The 26,465-nt window shown below is 36.6% G+C and overlaps 1 protein-coding gene across 4 annotated transcripts in view; it reads left to right on the top strand.

Moving 5' to 3' along the window:
- Positions 1-26,465, top strand: part of OXSR1 (oxidative stress responsive kinase 1) — a 136,916-nt gene extending 110,451 nt beyond the window's left edge. For 3 of the 4 annotated variants that reach the window (XM_037847373.1, XM_037847379.1, XM_037847381.1), the window contains 8 exons: positions 370-435; positions 4,988-5,110; positions 14,308-14,343; positions 17,115-17,261; positions 18,568-18,632; positions 20,892-20,944; positions 22,405-22,473; positions 23,325-26,465. In XM_037847373.1, the coding sequence (XP_037703301.1) occupies positions 370-435; positions 4,988-5,110; positions 14,308-14,343; positions 17,115-17,261; positions 18,568-18,632; positions 20,892-20,944; positions 22,405-22,473; positions 23,325-23,503 (738 nt within the window). In that variant the 3' untranslated portion in view covers positions 23,504-26,465. The remainder of the gene's footprint in view (positions 1-369; positions 436-4,987; positions 5,111-14,307; positions 14,344-17,114; positions 17,262-18,567; positions 18,633-20,891; positions 20,945-22,404; positions 22,474-23,324) is intronic. The other variant, XM_037847375.1, reaches the window with a different exon arrangement.

Raw genomic sequence — 26,465 nt, forward strand, 5'->3', positions numbered from 1 at the left:
TTCAGATATCACTAATAAACATTTCATTTCCCAAAGCTATCAAATAAGTGGGATGTTACTGTAGTTGGAAATGTGGAACCATGATCCTGATAAAGTAAACTTTTCATAGATAATGGTTCATATAGTACATTTAAGCGCTGAGTTAATTTATAAAACCATGTGTTGGAGTAGTAGTATACTAAAAGAGCTTCAGAGTAAAAGAATGGAAGTCTTTCTCATACTTCTTTTTTTTTCCCCTCCCTCCCTTTTCATGCTTTATTTTTAATACAATTGCTTTCACATTTTATTGTGGTAAACAATTCTATGACTTTGTTTGTTTGTTTGATAAGAACTTCTAGTAAGAAGACAATACTTATTTTTCTTCTCCAGAATAAAGAATTTCTTCAGGAAAAAATATTGCAGAGAGCACCAACCATTTCTGAAAGAGCTAAAAAGGTAAATGGGATTTAACTCAGTTTCTTGGGAAATTGCATGGAATAGCGTCACTTTATTTTTTCTATTTGAAAGTGTATGTTAAGTAGTAATTTGTTAGCAATCCACGAATATTACTGATTTTATTTCAATCTTTTGTATAGTATATTTTGGTTACATTGGTTCAGCAAATGTCATTATTATTACTGTTATCTAGGAAAATGAAAAGGTATGTGAGACAGGTATGTTATTTTTCTTACTATCTTTTTTATTATTCGTTATCTTTTTTATTATTTGTTAAAAAAACAAACTTTGGTAGTAATCACTATGTTCAAGTGCTGACTGTGGTGATAAATGCACAGCTATATAATGATATTGTGAACAACTGATTATACACTGTTGATAATTGTATGGTATGTGAATATAACTCGATAAAATTGTAGGAAAAATATAAATAGGGATAAAAGTGCTGGAAAAAACATGGAGAGAGGGATGTATATATTTGCTGTTGATTAGGAGGCAGAATGGTGTTGCCTTTCTGGAGGACAGTGGTGGTTCCACAAGAAGCTAAGTATGTGGGTGCCATAAGGTCCTGCAGGGACATGAATGGACATTTGTACACTGGTGTTTATGGAGGCAGTATGCATGATTTGCATTGGGTGGAAGTGGCCTAAAAATTGTTAAAACAAAACAAAACAAAAAGAGTGAGCCTGAAAAAGATAACAGAGGAATACCTGCATTTATTTCCACCCTTTTGTCCAAAAATTCTTACTAAAAGAACTTTTAGGAGAATAAAATGAAAAGGCCTAAACCCTAAGGACCAAGAATGGGAGAGTGACAGTTGCAGCCAAATTTTCAAAACCATAAAGCAAAGAGTGGTTAGTGACTTGGCAGATCAGAATAATCTAATTGCCATGCCATCAGTAAGGAAAGCTTAAAAGCCCCCAAAAGTGAAGGAATTAGCAGTGTCAGGTACCTCCTGAAATGAAAGTGAAAATAAGGCAAAAAGCAGGAGGATTGATCAAGTCTGTTTAAGGTAGAGTTAGATTCTAGTTCTCCTCCCTCACTCAGTGCTGTCACCCCATAAGCTATCTGAAGGTTTATTCTGCAACTGAGGGACACTAGCACGGTTGAGGATAGAAGTAACTTACTGAAAATGGACATTAAAGTAACAGTTTAAGTACTGAGTTTTGAGAATCCCTAGTTATAGTCCCTCGTTCAACTCCTGGAACTCCAGCATCCAGGCTTACTACCCTCCTCTCCCCAGGCAGGATATTAGAAGGTCCTTATTTGATCATTCTGACCAGCCTAAAAGGAAAAACCTAAGGGTACTGACATTTGAAGATTCCCCCATGTAATTCCACCAACATCATTCTATAGTGAACCACATAGTCAGCAAGGTCCTATCTGCTGAAAAAACTGATTGCTGCCAATCGGTTTTTTAGTTTCTTGCTCTGAAGTGTAAGTAGAATGCTAGGATCACAGGATGTCTGAGAAAAACCTCTTAATATAAATGATAGAGAACAAAATAAACATTCAGAAAAAAGAAAGAAACTTAGAGGAAACATAAACTATGTAGGAAGACAAGTTAAATAAAATCTTTCTTTAGAAATAAGAGTTTACGTTCATGAAAGATGAATAGGATGCCATTAAAAAAGAAGCACTCATGCCAAGACAATTCAATGGGGGAAAGAATGGTCTTTTCAGCAAATGGTGCTAGGACAGCTGGGTAGCCACATGCAAAAGAGTAGTCAAACTCTTTCCTTGCACAATACACAAAATTAACAAAAAAGGGTTGTAGACCTAAATTTTAGCTAAACGTATAAAACTTATAGAAGAAAATACAGGAATAACTCTTTGGGGCCCTGGATTAGCAACGCTTTCTTAGATATGACACCAAAAAGCACAATCTGTAAAAGGAAAAATAGATAAATTAGACTAAATCAAAATTAAAACTCTGCATCAAAGGATGCCATCAAGAAAGTGTGAAAAGACAACCCACAGAATATGAGAAAATATTTGTAAATCATATATCTGATAAGGGACTTGTATCTAGAATATATAAAAAAATACAATATTTTGTATTAATCTCATTTAAAAATGGGCAAAGGATCTGAATAGACATTTCTCCAAAGAAGATATACAGATGGCCAATAAGCAAATGAAAAGATGCACAATATCACTAGCCATCATGGAAATGCAAGTCAAACAACAGTGAGCTACCACTTCAAATCCAATGGGATGGCTATAATTAAAAAGACAGATACAAGTATTGTTGGGGATGTGAAGAATTGGAGACTTCATACATTTCTAGTGGAAATGTAAAATGGTGCAGCCACTTTGGAAAATGGTCTGGCATTTCCTCAGAAGGTTAAACAGTTACAATATGACCCAGCAATTCCATTTCTAGGCATATACCTAAGAGAAATGATAACAGATGTCCATGCAGAAATTTGTACACATAAGTTCATGTCAGCATTATTTATAATAACCAGAGAGTGGAACAACTCAAATGCCCATCGGCTGATGAGTTGAGAGATAAAATGCGGTGTATGTATACACAATGGAATATATTTGGCCGTGAAAGGAAATTAAGTACTCATGCGTGCTACCACATGGGTGATCCTTGAAAACATTATGCTGAGTGGAAGAAGCCAGTCAAAATTAAGACCACACATTGTATGATTTCATATATATGAAATGTCCAGAATAGGCAAATGTATAGAGATATGAAGTAGATTAGTGCTTGCCTAAGGCTGTTGGGATTGGGGGAAAATGGGCAGTGGCTGCAAATGGATACAGGGTTTCTTTTGGATGTGATGAAAATGTTCCAAAATTGATTGTTGTGATGGTTGCAAATATACTAAAAACCATTGAATTTTATACTTTAAATGAATCAATTGTGTTGTATGTGAGTTATATTTCAATAAAGCTGCTGTTATAAAGGGCCTGTTCAGAGAATAGCACCAACAACACAAAGCCCTTAGAAACTGAAATAAGAAGATGAAAAAAATTCAATACAAAGTTACAGGATAAAGTTGATGGTATTTCCCCAGAAAGGAGAACCAAAAGGCCAAGAGGTGTATAACAGGAGAGAAAAGATGAAAACATTAGAGGATCGTTTGAGAAGCTTCAGCGTTTTCATAAAAGGAGTTCCAGAAAAAAAAAAAAGAACTGAGAAAAAAAGATTGAAAGGAAATCATTGAAGAAATAATTCAAGTTTCCCAAAACTGAAGGTTACGAATTTCCAAATTCAAAGAGCCTGAGTACCCAGCATACTGAATGAAAATAGACCAACATTAAGGCATATTATAATAGGTCAGAATACTGGGGGGATAAAGAAGATCATGCAGCCTTCAAGAGAAAGAAAGGTCATAGAGACAGAATCAGGTGTCAGAATTGACAGTGGCACCTCTAGAAGCCAGATCACAGTTGTCTTCAGAATTATGAAGGAAAATGATTTCTAACCTAGATGTTTTTACCAGGCAAAGCTGTAAGTGAACTGTGGAGGTGGAACCAAGATATATTCAGATATGCATGACTTTAATAAATGTGCCATGCCAACAGGGTAGGAAGTGCTTCAACTAAGAACTGGGACATCATGTGATTCAGGGAGTGCAATCCTCTGGATGATATGATGGTAGAGGGAGAACTGAAGGAAGCATACCTGGTGTGAAACCATTTTAGACTGGAGCAGATTAGGAGGCTCTGGTGAGAGGCTTCTTCAAGAAGATGATCTTGATAGAATACCTAATGTATTTGAATATGGTAAGAGGAGATTTACACACCTGGAAGAGAATTTGGGGAACCTATGCAAGAAAGAAAAGTGATGGTAATACAGTACAGCTGAGCTGTGAATGTCGTTTTTATGCATGTTATGTAAATACTGAATATTGATCTAACCAAAATTGCCATGTAACTTGAGAAGAGAATGAGGGATTGGTAATAGGGTTAAATCCTCATTTTCCATTGTGGGAAGTCCAATGGGTAATCTGTAAAACCAAAAGAATCAAGTAGTAGTGATATGAACATTTTATTTAGAGTTGGATCTAAATTGCAGAAGAATAAAAAATGATTTAAAAGTGTTGCCTGTGGGGAAAAGGAGGTAGAAATTGAGAGATTACTGTTTTTCTTAACAAAATTTGTACAGTTCTAGGACTACATGCAAATATAATGTAGATTTTTAAAAAGACTAAGATTAAAAATAAGAAAAAGTGGTAGACTCGTCTTTGTCTTGGATGTATTTATTTTGGGGGCTCAAACCCTCTCCTTTTTTTAAAAAAACATCTTAGGATATTAAAATATTAATCCAAATTGACTTGTGACATCACATAAGAAAGATTTTGATATTTTGGGACTCAAGGAGGGTCAGTAACTAAAGACATAGTAGAGATTGCGAACAAAAGACACATGAGATTTAGAGGATGTGAATTTGTATGGGAAAAGTTAAGTCTGGGGGAAATAATGGTCTATTTAATATGGCAAAGTAGGAGGAAGGGAGGGAAATAGGATGGAATTTTCTATTTAGTGAATATCAAACACTACCATAATCTACATCTCTTTTACTAATGAGCAGGTTCGGAGAGTACCAGGTTCCAGTGGCCGTCTTCATAAGACAGAAGACGGTGGTTGGGAGTGGAGTGATGATGAATTTGATGAAGAAAGTGAGGAAGGGAAGGCAGCAATTTCACAACTCAGGGTAAGTTTTGTTAAACCATATAAAGGATATAAGCATTAGTGGCAGAATTTCTTTGAACGATTTGCTAGCAACAGAACGCTGTAGTTCTACATGGAAAATTGGACTGGCACATCTGTTTGAATATGATAATATTTAAGTTGTATATAAAAGACCCAAATAGAACTTCTAGAGATGAAAACCACATCTGAGATGAAAAAAGACACTAGGTTAATGGCCAATTAGACATTGCAGAAGAAAAGATTAGTGAACTTTGAGGCATAGCAAAAGAAACTTTGTCCCTGGAGTCTGCTAGACTTCTACCTGAAAAGGAACAGTGTACCCTTTTTTTAGTTGTTATATCCTGAATGTCTGTCTAGTGTGTGTGTGCGTGTGTGTGCATGTGTGTGTTTGTTTGCCACAAGCTATGAAGAAAGGGGTCTTCATTTTAGTTTGTTTTCATCATTCTTTCCTAAAGTTAATACTTCAAGTTGGTTATTATGACTCATTCCCAAGTATGAAAGTATGTATAGGAAATGTGAGTGTTTGATGTCATCATAGCCTTGACTCCTCGGACCTTTTGTTTGATGCATAGTGAGTATGATGGTATATCTCTGCCTGCTTTTAGGATGACTTAACAGTTCTGTCTACTTATGAACATTGAATATTTGTTGACCTTCTTTATCAAATGAGGTCTTTTGAGTCTAGTCTTTCTGCAAAGCTGAATTTGTAGTGTTCTTGCCAGTGAAAAATTGGCAAAAATTCATTAAGCTTTGAAAAGCTCTTCTAATAACAAATGTAAACATGCAATAATACAGTGGTGTTTCTTTACAAATGTGATACTGTGGCATCCTATTTCCTTACTGTGATTCCTCTCTGAGTTGATAGAATATTCTCATCTAATGTTATATTACAACTATCAGAGGAAGTTAAAGCTACATGAACTCTATAGTTCTAGCTTTCTATGAAAGAGATGATGGTGCTGTTTTTCCCTCTAACCAACAAGTAATATTTGGAAAAAAATAAATTACAGGTTTTTAATATCTGATTATTTCTAGCTATCTGCAGGAGAAATTTGTTAGTTCTGAAATAGTTCAGGTAGCTTTTTCATAACTTAATATACTTGTATATAAACAGCATAGAAAATTATTTATTTTGTTCATAGAAATAAGTAGCTTTCTCTCAGTATCTCTCATGTTGTACTTATAGCCATTTTTGAGACCATGAATTCTTTTTATTAAAGTGAGTCTTTTAAAACTAGGTTGAATTACATTAGGAAAAGAATTACATCATGATCAAATAGGCTTTTTATGGAGGGGAAGGGTGGTTCAGTATTAGGAAATCTCTTGATATTAATAGATCTAAGGAGAAAAAAAAAAACCTCATGATTATTGTCATAAATGCTGAAAAGCCTCTGACAAAATTCAGCACGTTTTCCTAATAAAGACTCTTGTTTAGAACCGTTTTTCCATCCTTACATCATTTTCCTTTTTCCTTTTTCCTTAAGAACTCCTTTAACATTTTTTGTAGTGTGGGTCTGTTGATGCTGGTTTCATTAAGGTTTTATGTCTGAAAACCCCTTTATTTCACTTTTGATTTTAAAAGATATGTTCACCAGTTATAAAATTCTAGGTTGACAGACTTTCTTTGAGTATTTTAAAGATGTTGTTCCACTGTCTTCTTGCTTACATGTTTCCAATGAGAAATCCAATGCTATTCTTATCTTATCCCTTTATACATAATGTGTCTTTTTTCCCTCCTCTGGCTGCTTTTTAAGATTTCCTCTTTATGAATGATTTTTGAGTAATTTGCTTATGATATGCCTAGGCGAATTTTTCTTCAAGTTTCTTGTGTGGTTTGGTGAATTTCTTGAATTTTTAGGTTTATAGTCTTTGATCAAGTTTGGAAATTTTTCAGCCATTATATCTTCAAATATTTTTCCCTTTGAGACTCCAATAACATGTGTATTAGGCTGCTTGACATTGTCTTACAGTTCACTGATTGTCTTTTCATTTTTAAAATGCTTTTTTCTCCCCATTTCATTTGCATGGTTTTTATTTCTAGTCTTCATATTCATTAATCTTCTGCAATAGCAAATCTGCTGTTAGTCACATCCACTGCATATGTCATCTCAGGCATTGTAGTTTTCTAGAAGTTTGATTTGTGTCCTTTTTAAAAAATATCTTCCATGTCCCTATCTTAATTTTTTAATGCAATTTTATTAAGATATATTCATACAGCATGCAATCCATCCAAAGTATACCATCAGTGGCTCCCAGTATCATTACATAGTTGTGCACTCATCACCACAATCAATTTTAGAACATTTTCATTACTTCCAGAATATAAAATAAAAATATAAAAGAAAACCCAAAATATTCCTCCCTGTTGTTGACCCCTAGTATTGATATGTTACATTTGTTAAGTTGACGAGAGAATATTAAGATATTAAGATAATATTACTGTTATAGTCCATAATTTGCAGTAGGCACATTTTCTCCCAAATAGCCTCTATCATTAACTCTTTGTAATAGTGTTGACATTTGTTCTAGTTCATAAGAGAACTTTTTTATATTTGTACTGTTAATCACAGAATTGGTCCACTAGGAGATTCACTGTGTTACACATTCCCATGTTTTCATCTCTAGCTTTCCTTCTGGTGACATACATGAATCTAAACTACCCTTTTCAACCACATTCACTCACACTATTAATTATATTCACGATAATATACTACCGTCATCTCTCTCCAATGCCAAACATTTAAGTTCAACCTAGTAAAACATTCTGCACATATTAAGCAACTGCTCCCTATTCTCTAGCCTCATTCTATCCCCTAGTAACCTCTATTCTAGATTTTATGTCTGTGAGTTTATATATTATAATTAGTTCATATTAGTGAGATCATACAATATTTGTCTTTCATGTCTGACTTATTTCATTCAACATAATGTCTTCAGGGTTCATCCATGTTGTCACATGCTCCAGGACTTCATTCCTTCTTACTGCTGAATAATAATCCATCATATGTATATACCACCTTTTGTTTATCCATTCATCGGTTGATGGACTCTTGGGTTGTTTCCATCTTTTGGCAAATTGTGAATAATGCCACCATGAACATCGGTGTGCAATTGTCTGTTCGTGTTCCTGCTTTCAGATCTTATGGGTATATGCCAAGTAATGGAATTGCCAAATTTTAAGGAAACTCTGTACTTAGCTTTCTGAGGAACCACCATACTGTCTTTCATAGCAGGTGTACCATTTTACATTCCCACTGCTTGTGGTTTCCTGTTTGTTTAAAAGTGACCACTCTAGTAGGTGTGAAATGATATCTCCTGGTTTTGATTTGCATTTCCCTGAAAGCTAGTAAAGCTGAGCATCTTTTCATGTGCTTTTTAGCCATTTGTATTTCCTCTTTGAAAAATGTCTCTTCGTTTCTTTTGCCCATTTTCTAATTGGGCTGTTTGTATTGTTGAATTGTAGGATTGCTTTATGTATTCTGAATATCAAAACCTTATCAGATATGTGCTTTCCAAATATTTTTTCCCATTGAGTCAGCTGCCTTTGCATCCTTTTGACACAGTCCTTTGAAGCACAGAAATATTCACTTTTGCAGATGTATTAGTTAGGGTTCTCTAGGGAAACAGAATCAACAAGAGATACTTAGATAAAAGATTTTATAAAAGTGTCTCACGCAACTTCAGGGATGCACGAGTCCAACTTCCGCAGGGCAGGCAGCAAACTGGCAACTCCAGTAAAGGTATTTGATGAACTCCTCAGGAAATGCTTCACTGGCTAGCTGAAGAAGAAATGAAGGTCCTCTGTCTTGCTTAAAATTCTTCAACTGATTGGATTATTAAATCCAGCTGATTGAATTCTCTTGTTGTGGAAGACATGCTGTTCGTTGATGTGATCAGTCACACCTGCAGCCAATTGACTGATGATTTAGTAAACCAGCCTTCTGGTTTATTAACCAGCCACAAATGTCCTTGCAGTAATGGTTAGGCCAGTGCTTGATTGACCAGACACCTGGGCACTATCACATGCCTAAGTTGACACATGAACCTAATCATCACAGTCCACCCCTTGTCAAGTTGGCAGTTATATACATCACCTTAAACCATACTTTATCTCTAAGTAGAGAACAATAACAGACATATGTTTTGCCTAACAATACTCCACTGTCTTGCATACAACTGGAAATTCACTAAATCTCTCCAGAATAGGGTGTTTTCCTATATTTCCCTGTATTTTCTTCTAGGAGTTTTGTGGTAGTGGCTCTTAATATTTAGATCTTTGATCCATTTTGCATTAGTTTTTGTGTAGGATGTGAATAGGCGCCCTCTTTCATTCTTTTGGATATGGATATCCAGTTCTCCCAACACCATTTATTGAAGAGACAGTTCTTTCCAGTTGAGTGGATTTGGGAGCATCCTCAAAAATCAATTGACCATGGATCTGAGGGTCTATTTCTGAGCTCTCAATTTGATTCCATTGATCAATATGTTTATCTTTATGCCAGTACCATGCTGTTTTGACCAGTGTGGCTCTATAATATGCTTTAAAGTCTGGAAGCATGAGTGTTCCCACTTCATTCTTTTTCAAGATGTTTTTGGCTTTTTGAGGCCCCTTACCCTTCCAAATAAATCTGATAATTAGCTTTTCTGTTTTTGCAAAGTAGGGTATTGGGATTTTGATCAGTGTTGCATTGAATTTGGATGATCGGTTTGGTTAGAATTGACATCTTCGCCACGTTTATTTGTCCAATCCATGAACACAGGATGTCTTTCCATTTATTTAGGCCTTCTTTGATTTCTTTTTAGCAATGTTTTGTAGTTGTCTGTGTACAGATTCTTTACATCTTTAGTTAAGTTTATTCCTAGGTATTTAATTCTTTTAGTTGCTATTGTACCTGTTTAATTTTTTGAACATATATAATATAATAACTTTTAATGTCCTTCTCTGCTAATTTTAATACCATATCAGTTCTGGGTCAGTTTTGTTTGATTGATTATTCTCCTCATTATGGTTCGAGGAGTGTTTTCCTGCCTCTTTGCGTGCCTAGTAATCTTTAATTGGATACCAGACATTGTAAATTTTACCTTGTCAAATGCTAGATAATTTTGTATTCCTATAAATTTTCTTAAACTTTGCTTTGGGATACAGTAAAGTTACTTGGAAATAATTTGATCCTTTTGGATCTTCTATGATTTGTTAGTTGGGTTTGAAGCAGTGTTCAGTTTAAGGGTATATATTCCCCACTACTGAGGTAGGACCTTTCTGAGAACTCTACCTGATACCACGTGATTGATAAGTTTTTCCAGTTTGGCTGGTGGGAGCAGGCATTTTTCCCAGTTCTGTGTGAGCACTTCTAATCCTTTTGGTTTGTTCTTTTCCTAAACTCAGGTCGTTTCCTCACACACATTCGCTGGTAAGAGCTCTGCTGAATATTCGAAAGAGACTCTCTGCAGAACTCTGGGGTTCTCCCTGTGTGTAGCTTTCCCCTTTCTGGCACTCTGTCCTATAAAATTTATCTGCCCTAGTCTCACCAGACTTTAAGCTTTATCTCCTCAACTCAGAGAGTTCACTCGGTTCCCCTTGGATTCTCCCTCACTGGCCACAGCCTGGAAAGTCTCAAGGCAGTAAGCTGGTGCAAGGCTTATCTCTTTACTTTCCCACATTTCAGGTATCTCTGTCTTTCTTTGATTGGTTCCCAATGTTTTGAAACCCATTGTTTCAAATGTTTATTTATTTATTTATTTATTTATTTATTTATTTATTTATTTATCTGTCTGCATGTGGTTGTTTCAGGCAGGGGGTAAATCTGGTCCTTGTTTCTCCATCTTGGCCAAAAGTGGATGTCCACAATTGTATTTCAAGTAAGCACATAACCACACTGAAGGTGGGGGAAAGAAAGAGCTAATCCAAGTAACCGATGAACCCAGTGTTTGACTGTCTTCTCTTTGTCTTGGATGGAGTTTTGTGAGGAAAGAGAAAACTTAACACAAATCTTAACTCTTTGTATTAGGTTTGCTTTTTGTAGCTGTATGGGAAAAGCAATTCTAAAACAATTGTATATATGCTATAGGTTGAGCACATTAGTAGGTGTTGATATTGTTGTAAGTAAGCATTCTCATTATGGAAGAAGAGACACAAATGAGGAATGGCTGAAGGTGAGAAAGAACCCTTTGCTGATAGATTTGAATTGGAAGTATTGGTGTGAATTCACTCTTTCTCATATGTGTATGTGCATGCAAGTATATGTGAACCTGTGCATATGTCTATATGCATGTACCAGTTCTGTCTGCTGAAGGACTGAAAAGCAAAGATGCCCCAATAGTAACTAGCATACCTTGTGCCCAGATCTTCATCTCTAATGCCATTCCCTGGAGAGCTCTTTAGAGAAATGGCTGATTCTAGGGTTTGAGCAGGGAAAATAAATGTAAGATGAACCTGGCGTATCTTGTTTTGCCAGCAGTTAAAGAAATTCTTTTTTTTTTTAATGTTATAAGCACAACAAAACAATGAAAAAAATATGCAGCACACCCCTGTGGAGGTGAGGGAGGATGCAGGGGTGTTGGGCTTCCCCACCTCAATGGTTGCTGATGTGCTCACAGACATAGGGGACTGGCGGATTGATGGGCTGAGCCCTCTACCACAGGACTTGCCCTTGGGAAGGCTGCAAAGGAGAAGCTAGGCCTGCCTATAAATGTGCCTTAGAGTCTCCTCCTGTATGCCTCTTTGTTGCTCAGATGTGGCCCTCTCTCTCTAGCTAAGCCAACTTGGCAGGTAAAGTCACTGCCCTCCCCCCTACGTGGGATCTGACTCCCAGGAGTGTAAATCTCCCTGGTAACATGGAATATGACTCCTGGGGAAGAATCTAGACCCGACATGCTGAGATGGAGAACGTTTTCTTGACCAAAGTGGGGATGTGAAATGAAATGAAACAAGCTTCAGTGGCAGAGAGATTCCAAAAGGAGCCAAGAGGTCACTCTGTTGGGCACTCTTACACACAATATAGACAACCCTTTTTAAGTTCTAATGAATTGGAATAGCTAGCAGTAAATACCTGAAACTATCAAACTACAACCCAGAATGCTTGAATCTTGAAGATGATTGTATTAAAATGTAGCTTATGAGAGGTGACAATGTGATTGGGAAAGCCATATGGACCACACTCCCCAGTGTATGGTTGGATGAGTAGAAAAATGGGGGTAAAAAAAAAAAAAGCACCCAGTGTTCTTTTTTTACTTTAATTTTTCTTTTTCATTTTCATTTTTATTCTTATTATTTTTATGTGTGTGATAATGAAAATATTCAAAAATTAATTTTGGTGATGAATGCACAACTGTATAATGGTACTGTGAACAACTGTTTGCTGTATGACTGCATGGTATGTATGGTATGTGACTGTATCTCAATAAAATTGAATTTAAAAAATAAAAATAAAAATGTTATAAGGACACAAGTGCCAGCTTGAAAGAGTTCCCATTGGTAAAATCTAGGGACAATTTGACAACCAAATTAACTGCAGTAATAAATTATACATCATTACAAAATAGAAATCTATGAGTCCATACTGATTATAAATAAATAAATCTGGGGAAAGAGATGTTTCTTAATTTTAGTAGACTGTCAAGTACTGACTGATACATGAGGAGAGTGTTGGAAGTAGAAAAATCATTGTTTACAACCACCACCGTAAAGATTAGATCAGGCAAAAATCATCAACGGATGCTAAATATAGGGGGAAATTTTGATAAGAAGCAGGATATCTCATGGTCTTAGAGTATCTCCCCACAGATTGCTTATTAGCTGCAAGGGAAAACATAGTTACTGTGTACTGCAGAAATCAGAAAACACCTTGACCAGGTAATTTAAATTAGTATTACCATTGAGGGATGGGTAAACATGTGCCTCCAGATGGGATACCATACGAGGAACACATCGCTTTGTAGAATTCCAACTAGAAATGCGTATATGTCTAATATAAGGAAACATCAGACAAGCTCCAAATGAGGAACATTCTGTTACATTAAAGTGTGTGGAGGGCTATATACATTAACAGTGTTGGTGTTCCAGATTAAAGAAGTCTAAAGTGACATATGACAATTGACTGTGTCTCCATTGGAAGGAAAACAAGAGAACATTATTGGGTCAGTTGACAAAGTTGAATTGTGGATGGTAGACAAGATAAAAATATTATATCAATGTTAAATTTACTGAAGTTGGTAACTGTAGCATGAAGTTTTGCAAGAGAATATCCTTATTCTTAGGAAATACACACTAACTCATTCAGTGGTAAACGACCACTTTACTGTTTACCTGTACCATTTGAGAATATGCGACTTATTCTCAAGTAGTACAAGGAAAAAAAAACTATTAAATATGTATATTTAGAATTTGAGAGAGAGAAAGCAAGTACTCGATAAAGCAGAGGAAGAATGACAGTTAATAATAGCTGAATGTGGATAAAGGATATTCAGGTGTTCTTTGTACCATTCTTACTAGCAACTTTTCTGTAAGATTTTTTATAAATTCCAGGGTCCATATTAAGAATTACTACCAATTATTAAGATTTACTAAATACATTTAGCTTAGATTTTCATACAGCAGATAATAATTGGTCTTTTCCAGATAAATATTGACTCCAGGTATCTGAGATTTCATGTCAATTTTTACTAACAAATCAGTTTATTTCCTCTAGCCACTCTATATTTTTGGACACTTCCCATTTATTTCTGCACCAGACAGTAGACTCTTAAAATGCAACTTTCGGATTGTTGTTCTTCAATTTTGGCCTAAGAGTTTTCTGCATAAAAGCCCGTAATCAGAATTACTTTGCTTTTAAGAATGTGTTTGATAATTAGCTTCAAGTTTAGGTGTGGTCTGGGATCTTACGCACCTGGTATATTCATGATTAGTGGAAAGACTTTCTTTGAAGAATGTCACTTCCCCACTGTTTGAGAACTGGGATGTTCCATTATGTTTGCTTATAAAATTTATGTTGTGAACTCTTAAAATATGATAAATACATTGAGTATTACAGGCTACCTGGACAGTTTTCTTTTTCCAGAAAATTTTCACTAGCTACTGGTGAGTTAATGTATAGATGAGAATGGAGTTAACTTGTTTTTCAATATTACTTGCAGTTGGAAACTGCCTACAAGTATCCTGAATTCTGAGTTAACAAGTCTCATTTTTTAAATTTCTTTTAGTCTCCCCGAGTGAAAGAATCATTACCAAATTCTGAGGTAAGTTTATTGTGATTAATAAATCTTTGTTAAAATATGCATGCTTTTGTTGTGATTTACTTTTCATTTTAAACACATTCTTTTGTGTGTGCCTAAATTGGAAGCAGAATTTATACCAGTTGAATTTTATCAAATATATTGATTCTTGAGTTTGAATGGATGCCTTTGCAGTAGATGGGTGCCATTTCACTCATTTTACAAATTGACCTTTCGGCCCAGAACTACTTCCTTGCTTGCTTGACATAATTACTGCTTTGGCTTGGGCTGCTTTAAGTGGAAAGTAGTCGTTTTGTATTAATCTGTTCAGGAATTTGTCACATGTCACCTTTTGTTTTTTGGAATTTTTTTTCAGCCTCTTCTCTTGTCAGATTCTGTTTTCCGTAGTTACTTCCTTCTGTGATAGGAATCATACAAAACAGAATCCTGTTAGGCTGGCCTTTCTATTTTCACTACCTGGGAAGAATAATCATTTCATGGGTTAATTCTGTTTTGCATTCTTCCATCTGGTGGCAGCATCTTCATCCAAAGAGCTCAGTATTTGGTTTAATGGCATAACAGCTCTTGCTCTTAAACCAATTTTGTTCTTTCTCCTATACTTAACAGTAACAATTTTTTCCACTTCATTTTTACCATTAAAAAATTTGTGTACATAGTACTGTATTATTTTAAGACTGAAAATAAATACTGCTGCACTGCATATTATCAGGCCAGTATCTGACAACTTATACCAAAATTACTGTTCACTAATATTTCCGGCTTCTCTTCTTGGTATATGGTAGATTAGCATTTCCCTGACCCTTGAAGTTAGGCATGGCCATACCAATTACTTTGGACCAATGAAAATGAGCAGGAGTAATATGTGTCACATCCAGGAGGAATTCTTAAAAGTCACTGAGTTACTCCCTGTGTTCCCTTGCCCCTGCCACCTGAATCCTTGAATGAGGAGAACACTGAGCTTAGTCCCTGCTGGTCAGAGATAGAAAAGAAGTGTGAGCAAGGAATAACTTTAGTTATTTTAATCTATGGAGATTTTAGGATTATTTATTTTTTCTAATTTAGCCCATTGATAAATTAATCCTTAATATTTCAGAGATTGAATGGAAGACTATTTTACAGATTAACCAGAATTTGTCCTTTTAGTCTTTCCCTTGTTTCTTTGTCTAAATAGCACTTCCATGTGAACTCTCACATATGCATATTCTCACATTTATTACTTTGTTCTGGATAGTCTAGGTAAACATATTTGTGCATGTAATTTGGAAGCTAATTATCCTTTTTGAAATAATGCTAATAATTATATTAACATTTTCAAAACTACTCTTAAAGCTTTATTTTTTTAAAATCAAATTCAGAACCAATGAGTAACTTTTGACTTTCTCTTACATATGAAGCTAAATTAATACAGAATTTTGCTTCCCTATTTCCTTCTGGATTTTGTTTATGTAGTATCAACTATTAGGCCTCTGTTATTGCCCTTTTTAATTTTTTTTCTCTTTCAACTCCAGTTTTTGGCCATTACACCTATTTATTTTTTATCACTAGCTTACAGTTTTGAATGTTTAATTTTTTTTATTAGAGAAATTGTGGGTTTACAGAACAATCATGCATAAAATACAGAATTCCCATATACCAGCCACCACTAACATTAGTGTGGAAAATTTGTTACAATTGATGATGGCACTTCTTTATAATTGTACCTTTTTCTTTTTTTTAACAGTAGTAGCCAACATTTATTGAGAGATTCTGTTTTCTAGGCACTTTGTGAAGCAATTTACATGAATCACCTCATTTAAAACACCCAATACACAGACCTTTGAAATATGTCCTATTATTATTATTTTTTTTTAATTTGAAAAGTTGTAGTTTTCAAGAAAAATCATGTAAAATATACAGCATTCCCATTTTGTACTAAACTTCACTGTTTTTCCCCCAAGTCACGTAATTAAAATTTATGAAATATTTCAAACATGCAAAATAATACATATAATATCTATGTTAGTTACAAAGCTTCATATCCATTTTTGAAGTACATTTCAGATATGTTAAGGAATCATTGGTTGATTGCCTTTCTTTATGAGTAATGGGAGGTCCTCAAGTATAGAAAAATGTGGTTTCTATAATTTTGTGTTATTGCATACTTAAATCTACATATTGAGGTGCTTTTTTTGCTAAGCAGTTAAACTAGATGTGGTTAAAAATAAACATGATGAAATGGACTACTAGTCAACAACAACGACAAAAGGGATGAACTACCAATATTTATTACAGCAGGGCTGAACCGCAAAATCACTGTACTTAGTAGTGAAAGAAGCCAGACACAAAAGATTATATAGCCTATGATTCAGTTTGTATGAAATAATACAAAAAAGGCAAATCGGTAGAAAGAGAAGGTTGGTCAGTGGTAGCCTAGGGCTGGAGGTGTGAAAAGTAATAAATGAGCATGAGGGAACTTTTTGGAAGTGTTCTAAAACTGGATTATAGTGATGGTTGTACAACTCTATACATTTTCTAAAAATCATTGAATTATACAGCTACACTGGGTTAATATAGTGAGATGTAAATTATACCTCAAAAAGTTGTTTAAAAAAACAAAAAATAAATGATGGCCTGGAAGTGTTTGACTCTCATTTGGAATAGGTGAATTCAAAGATATGGAGATAATACCAGTACACTACACAAAAACTACTTTAAAAATGTCTTCCAGTGAAGCTTTCTGCTCGCCTCCCTTTCCACTCAATTTAAGCAGGACTGTATGTGTATTTTTGTTACAGCTCTTTCCAACAGCTGATCCCATGGGTACTTTGCTCCAAGTTCCAGAACAGATTTCTGCTCATCTACCTCACCCAGCTGGGCAGACACCTGCACAGCCAACTCAAGTCTCTCTTCCACCCCCTGCAGAGCCAGCAAAAACAGCTCAGGTAAATCAGGGATGTGCTGTAACAGTCAACCTGGGTAAAAAAAGCAGATACTAATGTGGAACTCAACCTAATGTAATCAGATTGGTGTCTTGGTAGATTTTGAAACAAGTTTTAGAAATTCTGTTTTCACCATTTTAAAAGCACCTAGATAGGGAATTTGGGAAGGATCACACTTCTTTTAAAGCAACAAAATCAGTTGATGGAAGCATTCTACACATCCAGAATTTGTTGCCTAATTTTTTTGTCAGCTCTTCATTAAACTATTATATCTAACTTCAGAATGTGGCTGACAGAGCACATACTAAAATTAGGACAATTGTCCGCCATGTTATTTTCTTTTTGTTCACTTATGTTTGTATTACCTATTAATACTGTCTTCAATCCATGGATTTTGTGTTACTATTTTTAATAAGAGGTTTTGATTATTTTTTCAATTTTATGAAGATTGGTTTTGCTAAAACTAGATAACATAATCTGTAAATCCACATAAGTAGGCACATACAAACCTCATTAAGTCACAGTAAACTGAAAGCAACTGAATGAATGGGGGGCCCACTGTGAATAACCCCACTCAGCGGAACTTCCACTCTTCCCTCAAGAAACCTCAAAACCAAATGTGGTATATATGACCTTATGCTATATGGTTAGAGTAAAAGTTCCAAAATCAATTCATTAATGAAATGGAGGTTTCATTTTTTTTCTAGTGTTTTAGATGAAAAGAAATAGAAACGGAAGTTCAGATTTTTCCTTCTTGTACCCCAGTGGATCATCTTGTGTTCTGCCTTTGGAGACCCCTGCTGTGAGTGCTTCCAGTTAGTCATGGTGCTGGTGACATTTTAACCTCTTTATTGCCCAAGATTGCCATTTCTGCCTATCATATTGGAGAAAGATACAGTTTTCTGAAGAAAACTGATAGATTGAATTCATTTGCTCCAATAAGCAAAGAATATCTATACAGTTTTCAGAGAGAATTAGTTCAAGCCGTAGAAAGACCTGAAACCTAAGGGTTAGGCAGATTTAAGAGGGCAGCTGATTTAGGCCCTACCTTTTAGATGTGACTGTATATGGAATTTCATCTGCATTTAAGAATTACCTTTCTAATTGTGTTTGACTTGGACCAACATTCAGCTTGTGTTTTTGCCTTGGAGTATGTGTCCTCCCACAGTAAAGAGTCTTACAAACTAGAATGACCTCACCAGAAGATGAAGAAAGTTGCTGCCAAGTGGATGATTCCTTTGCAGATGTCTGTTGGACACCTCCATGCTTAGTGTTCCAGACAATAACTGTATCTTTCACTGCTTTTTAGGCTCTGTCTTCAGGAACAGATTCACAGGAAACCAAGATCCCAATCAGTCTAGTTCTAAGATTAAGGTAAGTAGGTGTTTTTGGTTTTCCAAATACTCTGAGTATACTGTTTTCTTTTTCAAAGTTAGTCCTTTTCCTACTAGTCTGTGCCCAGGAGTAACTGGAGATACGTCCTCCCAGCATTGAGTGCTCTGCTCCCAGGTGAGCAATATACACATATTCTCTTAGTTGTTTCTCCACTGATGGTGATGATTTTGTGCATTTTTGTAATATGTCCAGTTTACATTAGGAGTATAGTCTGTAACTGAGGTCCAGTTTTTAGGAGAGCAGCATTAGCTGCCTTATCTGAATATTAGAATTTTGAGTATATAAGCACCCTGGACTCTGAAATCAACTAACCCAAATGTGGAGAGCTTTTTATTGTGATAGATAAAATAAAAGACTTGTTCTTAAGAGATGAAAGGAAAAACCTCTCACAACGTATTTGGTGTATTTTTCTGTTTTACGCATGTATTCTAAATTGGTCGTTCTTGGCATCACTAACTTTTTTTTTTTTAAGTTCCACTAAATTACCATTACTCATCCTCCTTCCACATGTTTATTCCTAGTCTTCTTTGTAAGACCGTAATTTGAGGCAGCAAGAGCTGTTTTGAGACTGTGAAGCAGTGAAATTATGCCATAAATGTGAAGAAAGCAGATTTGATTACCTTTCCTTTACAGAAGCTTATTCTGATACCTGCTGTCATCTCAAATACTTTTGAATTAATAGGATGTCTTGGTAATCTCATCTTATTTTAATTGTTATGTAATGAATACCACTTGTTTCTCTAAAAAAATTCTATTTTTAAATCTTAGAGCAGTTAATAGTACAAAAAATTCTGTTTGATGTGTGCTTCAGGAAGGTGGAGAAGATCTTGTAAGTGATGTGGTTTACATTTTGAGAGAGTGGTTGTTTAATTGACTATGTTGCAGATCGTGTTTACGGAATTAGGAGATTGGAGTCTTATTCTCACTGATGAAGACTTTAGAGATAAATGACCAGAAGAGATAAGAGACACATTTAACCCACTTTACTTACCATGTTGTTGACTGAGAAAGTGTTTGTGCTTGGCATGCCAGTTAAATCAGGAAACTTAGGCTGAGCATTTCAATCTCAATTTTATTCAGTTTTTACTATTTTTAATTGAACAATTATGTATTAAGTACAGACTGTGTATAGCACTCTCAGATATTGTGGAAGAATACCAAGGAAAAAAGAAGATTAAATGCCTCCCTTGAAAACCAAGTCTAGATAGAAAGTTGATTTATATGTACTTAACATAGCTAAAGACAAATTTCAGGTTGTGTACATGCAGAAGTAAATGCAAGTCTGTATGTACAAATGCAGAGAGAGGCGTTGTGAGGGAAAAATCGCTTTGGAGAAGGATGTGTTGGAGATGGATGGTTATTTTTAAATAATTTCAGTAACATTCTCAAGTATGTTATTTGAAAAATAGACATAAACCCTATGCACTGTTAAGATAAAATGGATTTGGGTCCTAAGTGATTAGGCATACTGTATACCTTTACATTTACATTCTAATTTCTCTGTCTTCACCTAGAACTTCCAGGATGCCTAGTTAATCTCAGTACATAGTGCAGTCATTGATCACCATAAACTGTATCTCATCCATCATGTGTTTGAATTTCTGAAACGTGTTCTATTGCCAGCCTGAGTCCAATTCCCCTCTCCACTCTCTGCCTACCTAAATGCAATTCATCCTTTTTGATTCCTGTCTGAAAACTACCTGTAAGGTTTTTCCTTATTATCCTGATGTAGTGTAGTCTTCATCCTCTGAACTCCTGTGGAATTTGGGGAGCATAATATGTTTAATTTTATGAGCATGCCAAAACTGATCACCTGTTGTGGGCAAGCCACTCTCCTAGGCATGGAGGGTGGGAGTGGGAATGAGGATGAAAAAGACATCCTTGTATCATTTTAAGCACACTTCCCTGTTCTCATTCATTCAGATTTTCCTCTTAATTTTATATGATCATCATAGTGGGAATAGGGACCGGAGTAGGCATATAAGAATCTCCACAAAGGTATGAGATTTTTATGTTTATCAGCGGAGGTCATAAATTAAAAGGGGTTGTATGGCAATTAAATAGTCATTCTAAGTTGTTTGCTTTGAAGCCTTGTGGTATGAGCTCATCAGGACAAATCATATGATGTATTTGGAACAGAATAGTCTTTCTTGAGGCACAGTTTTTCTGATATATTGGCAGAGTCTTTGTTCTTAAATTCAGAAATTTTTATTTTACACGTTTTGTTTTCTTTCATAGGAATTCAAAAAAAGAACTAAATGATATTCGATTTGAATTTACTCCTGGGAGAGGTGAGACATCAAAAACATTGAAAATAAAATAACTTCTAATTTTCTTCTAGAAATGTAAAGTTTTTGTCCTTTAGATGTGTTTTGCTTTTAAAGGACAATACAAATTTTTCTGGTGTAAAGGTTTTCAGGGGCATGTGAATAAAATAAAAATGGAGTTTATTTACTACGAAACTAGTTTAGAAAGCCTAGTATAATAGTAGCAAACAGTAATGAATTTAGCTCTTATTTGCTGCTTACTATGGGCCAGGCATCATGCTAAGCCTTATCTCTTTAAACTCTCACAATAGCCTCCTAAGGAAAGATCATTGTCTGCATTTTAGATAATTAAATTAAGGCTTAGAGGCAAAGTAACCTGCTCATGCAGCTGGGAAGTGGTATAGCTGGAATTCAAACCCAGATCTGTAAGGATCCCAAGTTCTTGCTCTTATGGTTGTTCTACATGATAGAAAATAAGAAACAAATTCTCTAGTGTCTTCTCTCCTCAGACTGAAAACAAGCTGTGCCATGCACTATTTCTGGGTGCAAACTGCTCCCTAGAACTAGGCTTGTTTTCTTTCTTGCCTTTGTTACTCAGTGGTCTGATTTGGGGAGTGTCTAGCAGCCAGCAGGTATGTGTCCTGTGTACCAGTAGTGCTTGCTCTTCCTGCTTTCTCAGTACCGTCAGCTGATCACTAGAGAAAGCAGATGAACAGAGTAGTATCTGTTTTATTTTTTTAAGGCCGAGCAGAGCCACATTTAAGGAATTAATTCAAATAGCTGGTCACTTCCATGAACATGTGTAAACCCCCTCACCAGAGGTCCTCCCTTTTCCTTCTGAGGGGCTCTGTGTTCAGCCCTCTGAAACCAGCACTACTCAGTCAGTTGGGGATGAGGTTAATTGGAGATACTCGGCCCCTGTCTTTTTGGTTTCTCCCTGCAGTCCTTGGTCAGATTGTAGCATCTGGGATAACTAGATATGAAGAACAACCCACCAAGATGAAAAGGAAAATAATTAGCAAAAAACTTGGGAGTCTGCTCCCCAAAGAGAAGAGATTGCAGTTTGTTTCCTTAAGTTTTAAATGAGAATAAATCACTATATTTTATTAACCCTAGAGATGCTCTGCATTCGTCATCACATCTCAGAGCTAAAAGTTCTCAGAGGGCACAAGTCCAGAGTTATCCTCAGAATAGGAGTGTCCTCTCGACTATCACATCAGGTGCTCTTCTGACATGGTCCCGAACCCATCTAAATCACACCATTATTTAGAAAGTTATGTTTACATCAAGTTGACATTTGCCACCTCACTGGTGTCAATTCTGTCCTCTAGATACACCTGTAAGATTCCCTCACTTGACATAATGCTAAGTGGTAGGAAAAATCCTTGTGGGAGATGAAGATCCCACCTGCCTTCATGGGTCTGTGAATTTAGCAGTGACATACATGCAGAAAAATAGAGTTATCTTCTTCTTTGTCCTTGCAGATACAGCGGAGGGTGTCTCTCAGGAACTCATTTCTGCTGGCCTGGTCGACGGAAGAGATTTAGTAATAGGTAATTATTGTGCCCTGCTGTTGTACCCCCATATCTGTATGTGCAGGTGCTTAGTACCTAGTAAACCAGATTTTTGTTCCATTGAGTAGGGCTGATTGTTCTTGGAATGGTTCTTGACCTTGCTGAAGTTACAAACTATTGGGAAAAGTTCTTACAAAAAAAAACTATACCTCCCTTCTGAGTTGACTTCGTGACCTCCAGTGATAGTAAATGAAAGCACGTTCAGGTCTCAGGGGGATTCCAGTAGAAATGATGACAAAAGTTACAAGTTAAAGTGTGCATTGATCCATTTTAAAGTATGAACCCTACCCCTGTAGAGCCAAAATGTTAGCAGAAATCATTAGAGAGTTAGCCCTAGAAAAAAGAGGAAAGAAGGGAAGAAGCACAGTCAGGCCACAAGTAGATATCACTGAAGGAAAAGACTATTGTCTAGAACAGGTCAGCAAACTTCTTCTGAAAAGGGCCAGATAGTTCAGATTTTGTGAGTTATATAGGGTCTTTATTTTAAAACCATTCTTAGCTAGCATGCAGAACAAAAACAGACGATGGGCCATAGTTTGCTTAGGGCTCTCTGATCCATGAAGTAGTAAATCATACCTTTTCCACCCAAGTTTTTTTCCTGGGTTAATACATTCTTTTAAAAGTCATTTGACAGTGATTCAAGTTTTATTTGTACCACTTGGAGGAGATGAATTTAAAAGAATTGTTCTTTTGGAGGGTGATTATTTTATCTTTCTGCTTCCATTTTGATTGTACATAGAAGATTCTGAACTACCATTTAAACCTTTTAAATGTGGTTGAAAGTGAATTTACTTAGCCTCTCATTACTTTCTCTGTTTGTATGATTACAGTGGCAGCTAATTTGCAGAAAATTGTGGAAGAACCTCAGTCAAATCGATCTGTCACTTTCAAACTGGTATTCTTCCCTTCCTCCTTATTAAACCATCTTCCCTTTTATACACCAGCAGCCTCTGTAGATCAGCTTCCATATTCCCTGAATAATGAAAATATTAAATTTTGGTTCATTTAAGCTTCCCTGAGGCCCAGGGTTGCTGGCTCCCCTTTGAGTGGCCTTACTTCCTTTCTCCCTCCCAGGAAGCTTCCTCCCGCAGGCCCTTGACTGTTTTCAAGAGAGATCATTAGCCAGTCTGACTCCAGCTGTGTACCTAGCACCCATCTTTTCTGGAAGAAACACCTTCATCAGCCTCTTGTTTACATCTCAGGGACCTGTCCCCCACTGGCATCCTCCCCACAGTCCCCATATCAGTTCTAATTGCTTCTTGCAATTTTGTTCATAAATAGCCACAGCTTCTCGTTTTCTTTGGTTCTTAGGCATCTGGTGTCGAAGGCTCGGATATTCCTGATGATGGTAAACTAGTAGGATTTGCCCAGCTCAGCATCAGCTAAACCACAACCCCAGAAGAGGCGGCCTAAGGAGATTCCACACATGCGTGTCTCTGTTGCTTCTGTTGGCCTAAACCCACTACTGCCAAAGAACCCAGCAACAAACCCACCCCATCTAGGAGCTTTAGAGGTCTTTCTTTATGTTCTTCCTGCCATTAGTCCCCCTTTTTCTCACAGGGAGAGAAAAGTTGGATCACCAGTGGCCAGCATCCCCTTAAAGAATTCCATTGGTAACCCACACACGTCCCCTATTTTCATCATCCACTTGAGATGTGGCCTGTGTGCCTCAAAGCCCAGAAGGGAGTTCTGTCAGCTCATTCTTGCCTTACTCCAACGATGGCCCTAGGTGGGAAGTAGCAGCTGTACTGGGCTTCCTCATCTTGCCTGTTTTCCCACACCTCCCAAGATGTGGACACTGAGGTAGCAATTAAAAGTTGGTTGTTCAGCTGGAGCCCAGATAATTTAATGTAGTGTTATTTGCTTTGTACCTGATGTGAATTCTAGCAAACTTTGTCAGGAAAAAGCACAGCCTCAGATGGAGGCAACCTAAAGTTGTTCTTGTTTTGTTCATGATGTTCCTAAGTGTTTTGCTGAAGCTGCTCTCAGGCACCCCCTTCTTCACTGCTCCCTCCAGAAAGGGTTGCTAGCCTTAAGTTCAGCTGGTGCAAAACATCTGACTATAGTTGAACTTCAGCCACTGAATCCCCTCAAAGTGGAACTTTGGTCTATTTTTAAAGAAAACATCAGGTAATGGCTTGTTAAAAGTGAATTTTCCCAGAGGTGTTTTTCTTGAGCAGGAAAAAATCATAACTCATGTCAGTGGGGAAGTATTTATTTTCAACTCTTAAAAAATAAAATGGAAGAAGAACTGCTCCTTGATCCTCCTATGAAAATCAATTTGCCTGGCCTCCAAGTCATGAGGAAATGGGTGTGCAAGGCTGAGATTTCTACAGCAATAATGGAGACTCAACACTGGGCCAGAGATACCTGCCTTCTGCCCCTTCTCCTGTACTGACCCTTTGGAGGGGGTCCACAGTTCTGTGTGCTGAACCTGATTCAAGATGGAGAGTGAAACCACATGTGCCGTGAACTTTAGGGTTTATAAGTAGACAGTGTTCACTTGATTTTCTACAGAAATAATGTAAATTGTTCTTTAGGTTTAAAAAGAGCACTCATAATGCAATATGTGAATAATCAGTGGGGTTGATTTTTTTTCCTTCTCTTCCACAAGTCAGCCTTTGTCTATCTGTTAATAGCCCTACAAAGTTTTATTTATGAATGGGGTGAATACTCAGACTGGCCTTAGAAAAGACACACAAAGATGGGCTTTGGCCCATGGAAAGGAGAGAATTGCCGCTTACAGAATCACTTGAGCCCTTTCTGGCATTGTTGATTTGATGAGCAAGATTGTTTTACTCAGTTTTCTCTTGGAGCGTCTCTGAAAGCATTCCCCACACTTAATTGTCACCCCTTTTGTTTCATTCTGAGCCTGTACTTTTAGTCACTTTCTTCATCTGACCTAGGTGCAGAGGCATTTGGGGAAGAGGATGGGTGTTGGGGAGAAACAGAGGGAATGGGTTTGGGATAGGAGCTTGGGAGGGAAGTAGATTATAGAGGGTCAGGTACCAAGGTCCAGGGTCCAAGCAGGATTGGTAAAAGCCTGCTGAACCTGGAGGGAGAAAAGATTAATCGACTTGCTAGAAAAATTGTTAGATTTTATGTTCTTTGGGGAAGGGGAGGACAGGAATGTAGGAATGAGATATGGAAAAGACGTAATGTTCTCTTTGGCACAAGACTAGTGACCTGCCTTAGAGTATATTTTTTGGTTTCAAACAAGCCCATCATAATCTACTTATTTATGAATCCAAGGAGTGGTGGCAACACTCTATTCTAACTTCCTCTTCGGAGATGGTCTCATGCCCAGGCTGGAAGTGAACAGCAGGCTATCTCCCTGTTCACTTTCTCCAGCTGTGTTCATTACCTTTGAACTGCGTGGGGCAGGCATGATGATAGAAGTGGGCTGGCGCTTTCTCTTTCATTTCATTGTTCACCCTGCTGGTAATTAGAAGACAGACATCAACCCCAGGATAGTGTTACTACTACTTCTGCATGATGTGTGGTGGACTCCCTTTGCTGGCTTGTGCAGAGGTGCTGAGAAAATAATGAATAGGAACATCCCAGGTGGGACAGCATGTAACCTAGTGCGTGACCCCACCCCTTTCCACATGTGGTGGTCTGGGGTACACCTCTATCTCTAGGTCCCCAGGATTCCCCGGTCCCTAGGGTAGGGACTAATTATAGCACAAGGTAATATGTGCCAATGCTATTTGTGAAATGTATGGTCTTTCTAAATGACTAATGGGTTTGTTTGGGTGTTTTGCTTAAATTCTGAACCAAATCCTAGAGCCAGCTGATATTTAATAATCTGGAGGATAAAATAATGGTGTATCAATAAATGGAGGTTCCTCCTATGAAGTATGCTAGATTATGGAAGATGTAAAATATTCAACTTTTTTTTTCCCTTTTTCAACTTTGTATTTTACTGCATGTTTTCCTTTATTTTTAATCAATAAAGAGTAAATTGTCAA

Source organism: Choloepus didactylus, chromosome 1 (assembly GCF_015220235.1).
Source record: "Choloepus didactylus isolate mChoDid1 chromosome 1, mChoDid1.pri, whole genome shotgun sequence".
In the NCBI taxonomy this organism is placed as follows: Eukaryota; Metazoa; Chordata; class Mammalia; order Pilosa; family Megalonychidae; genus Choloepus; species Choloepus didactylus.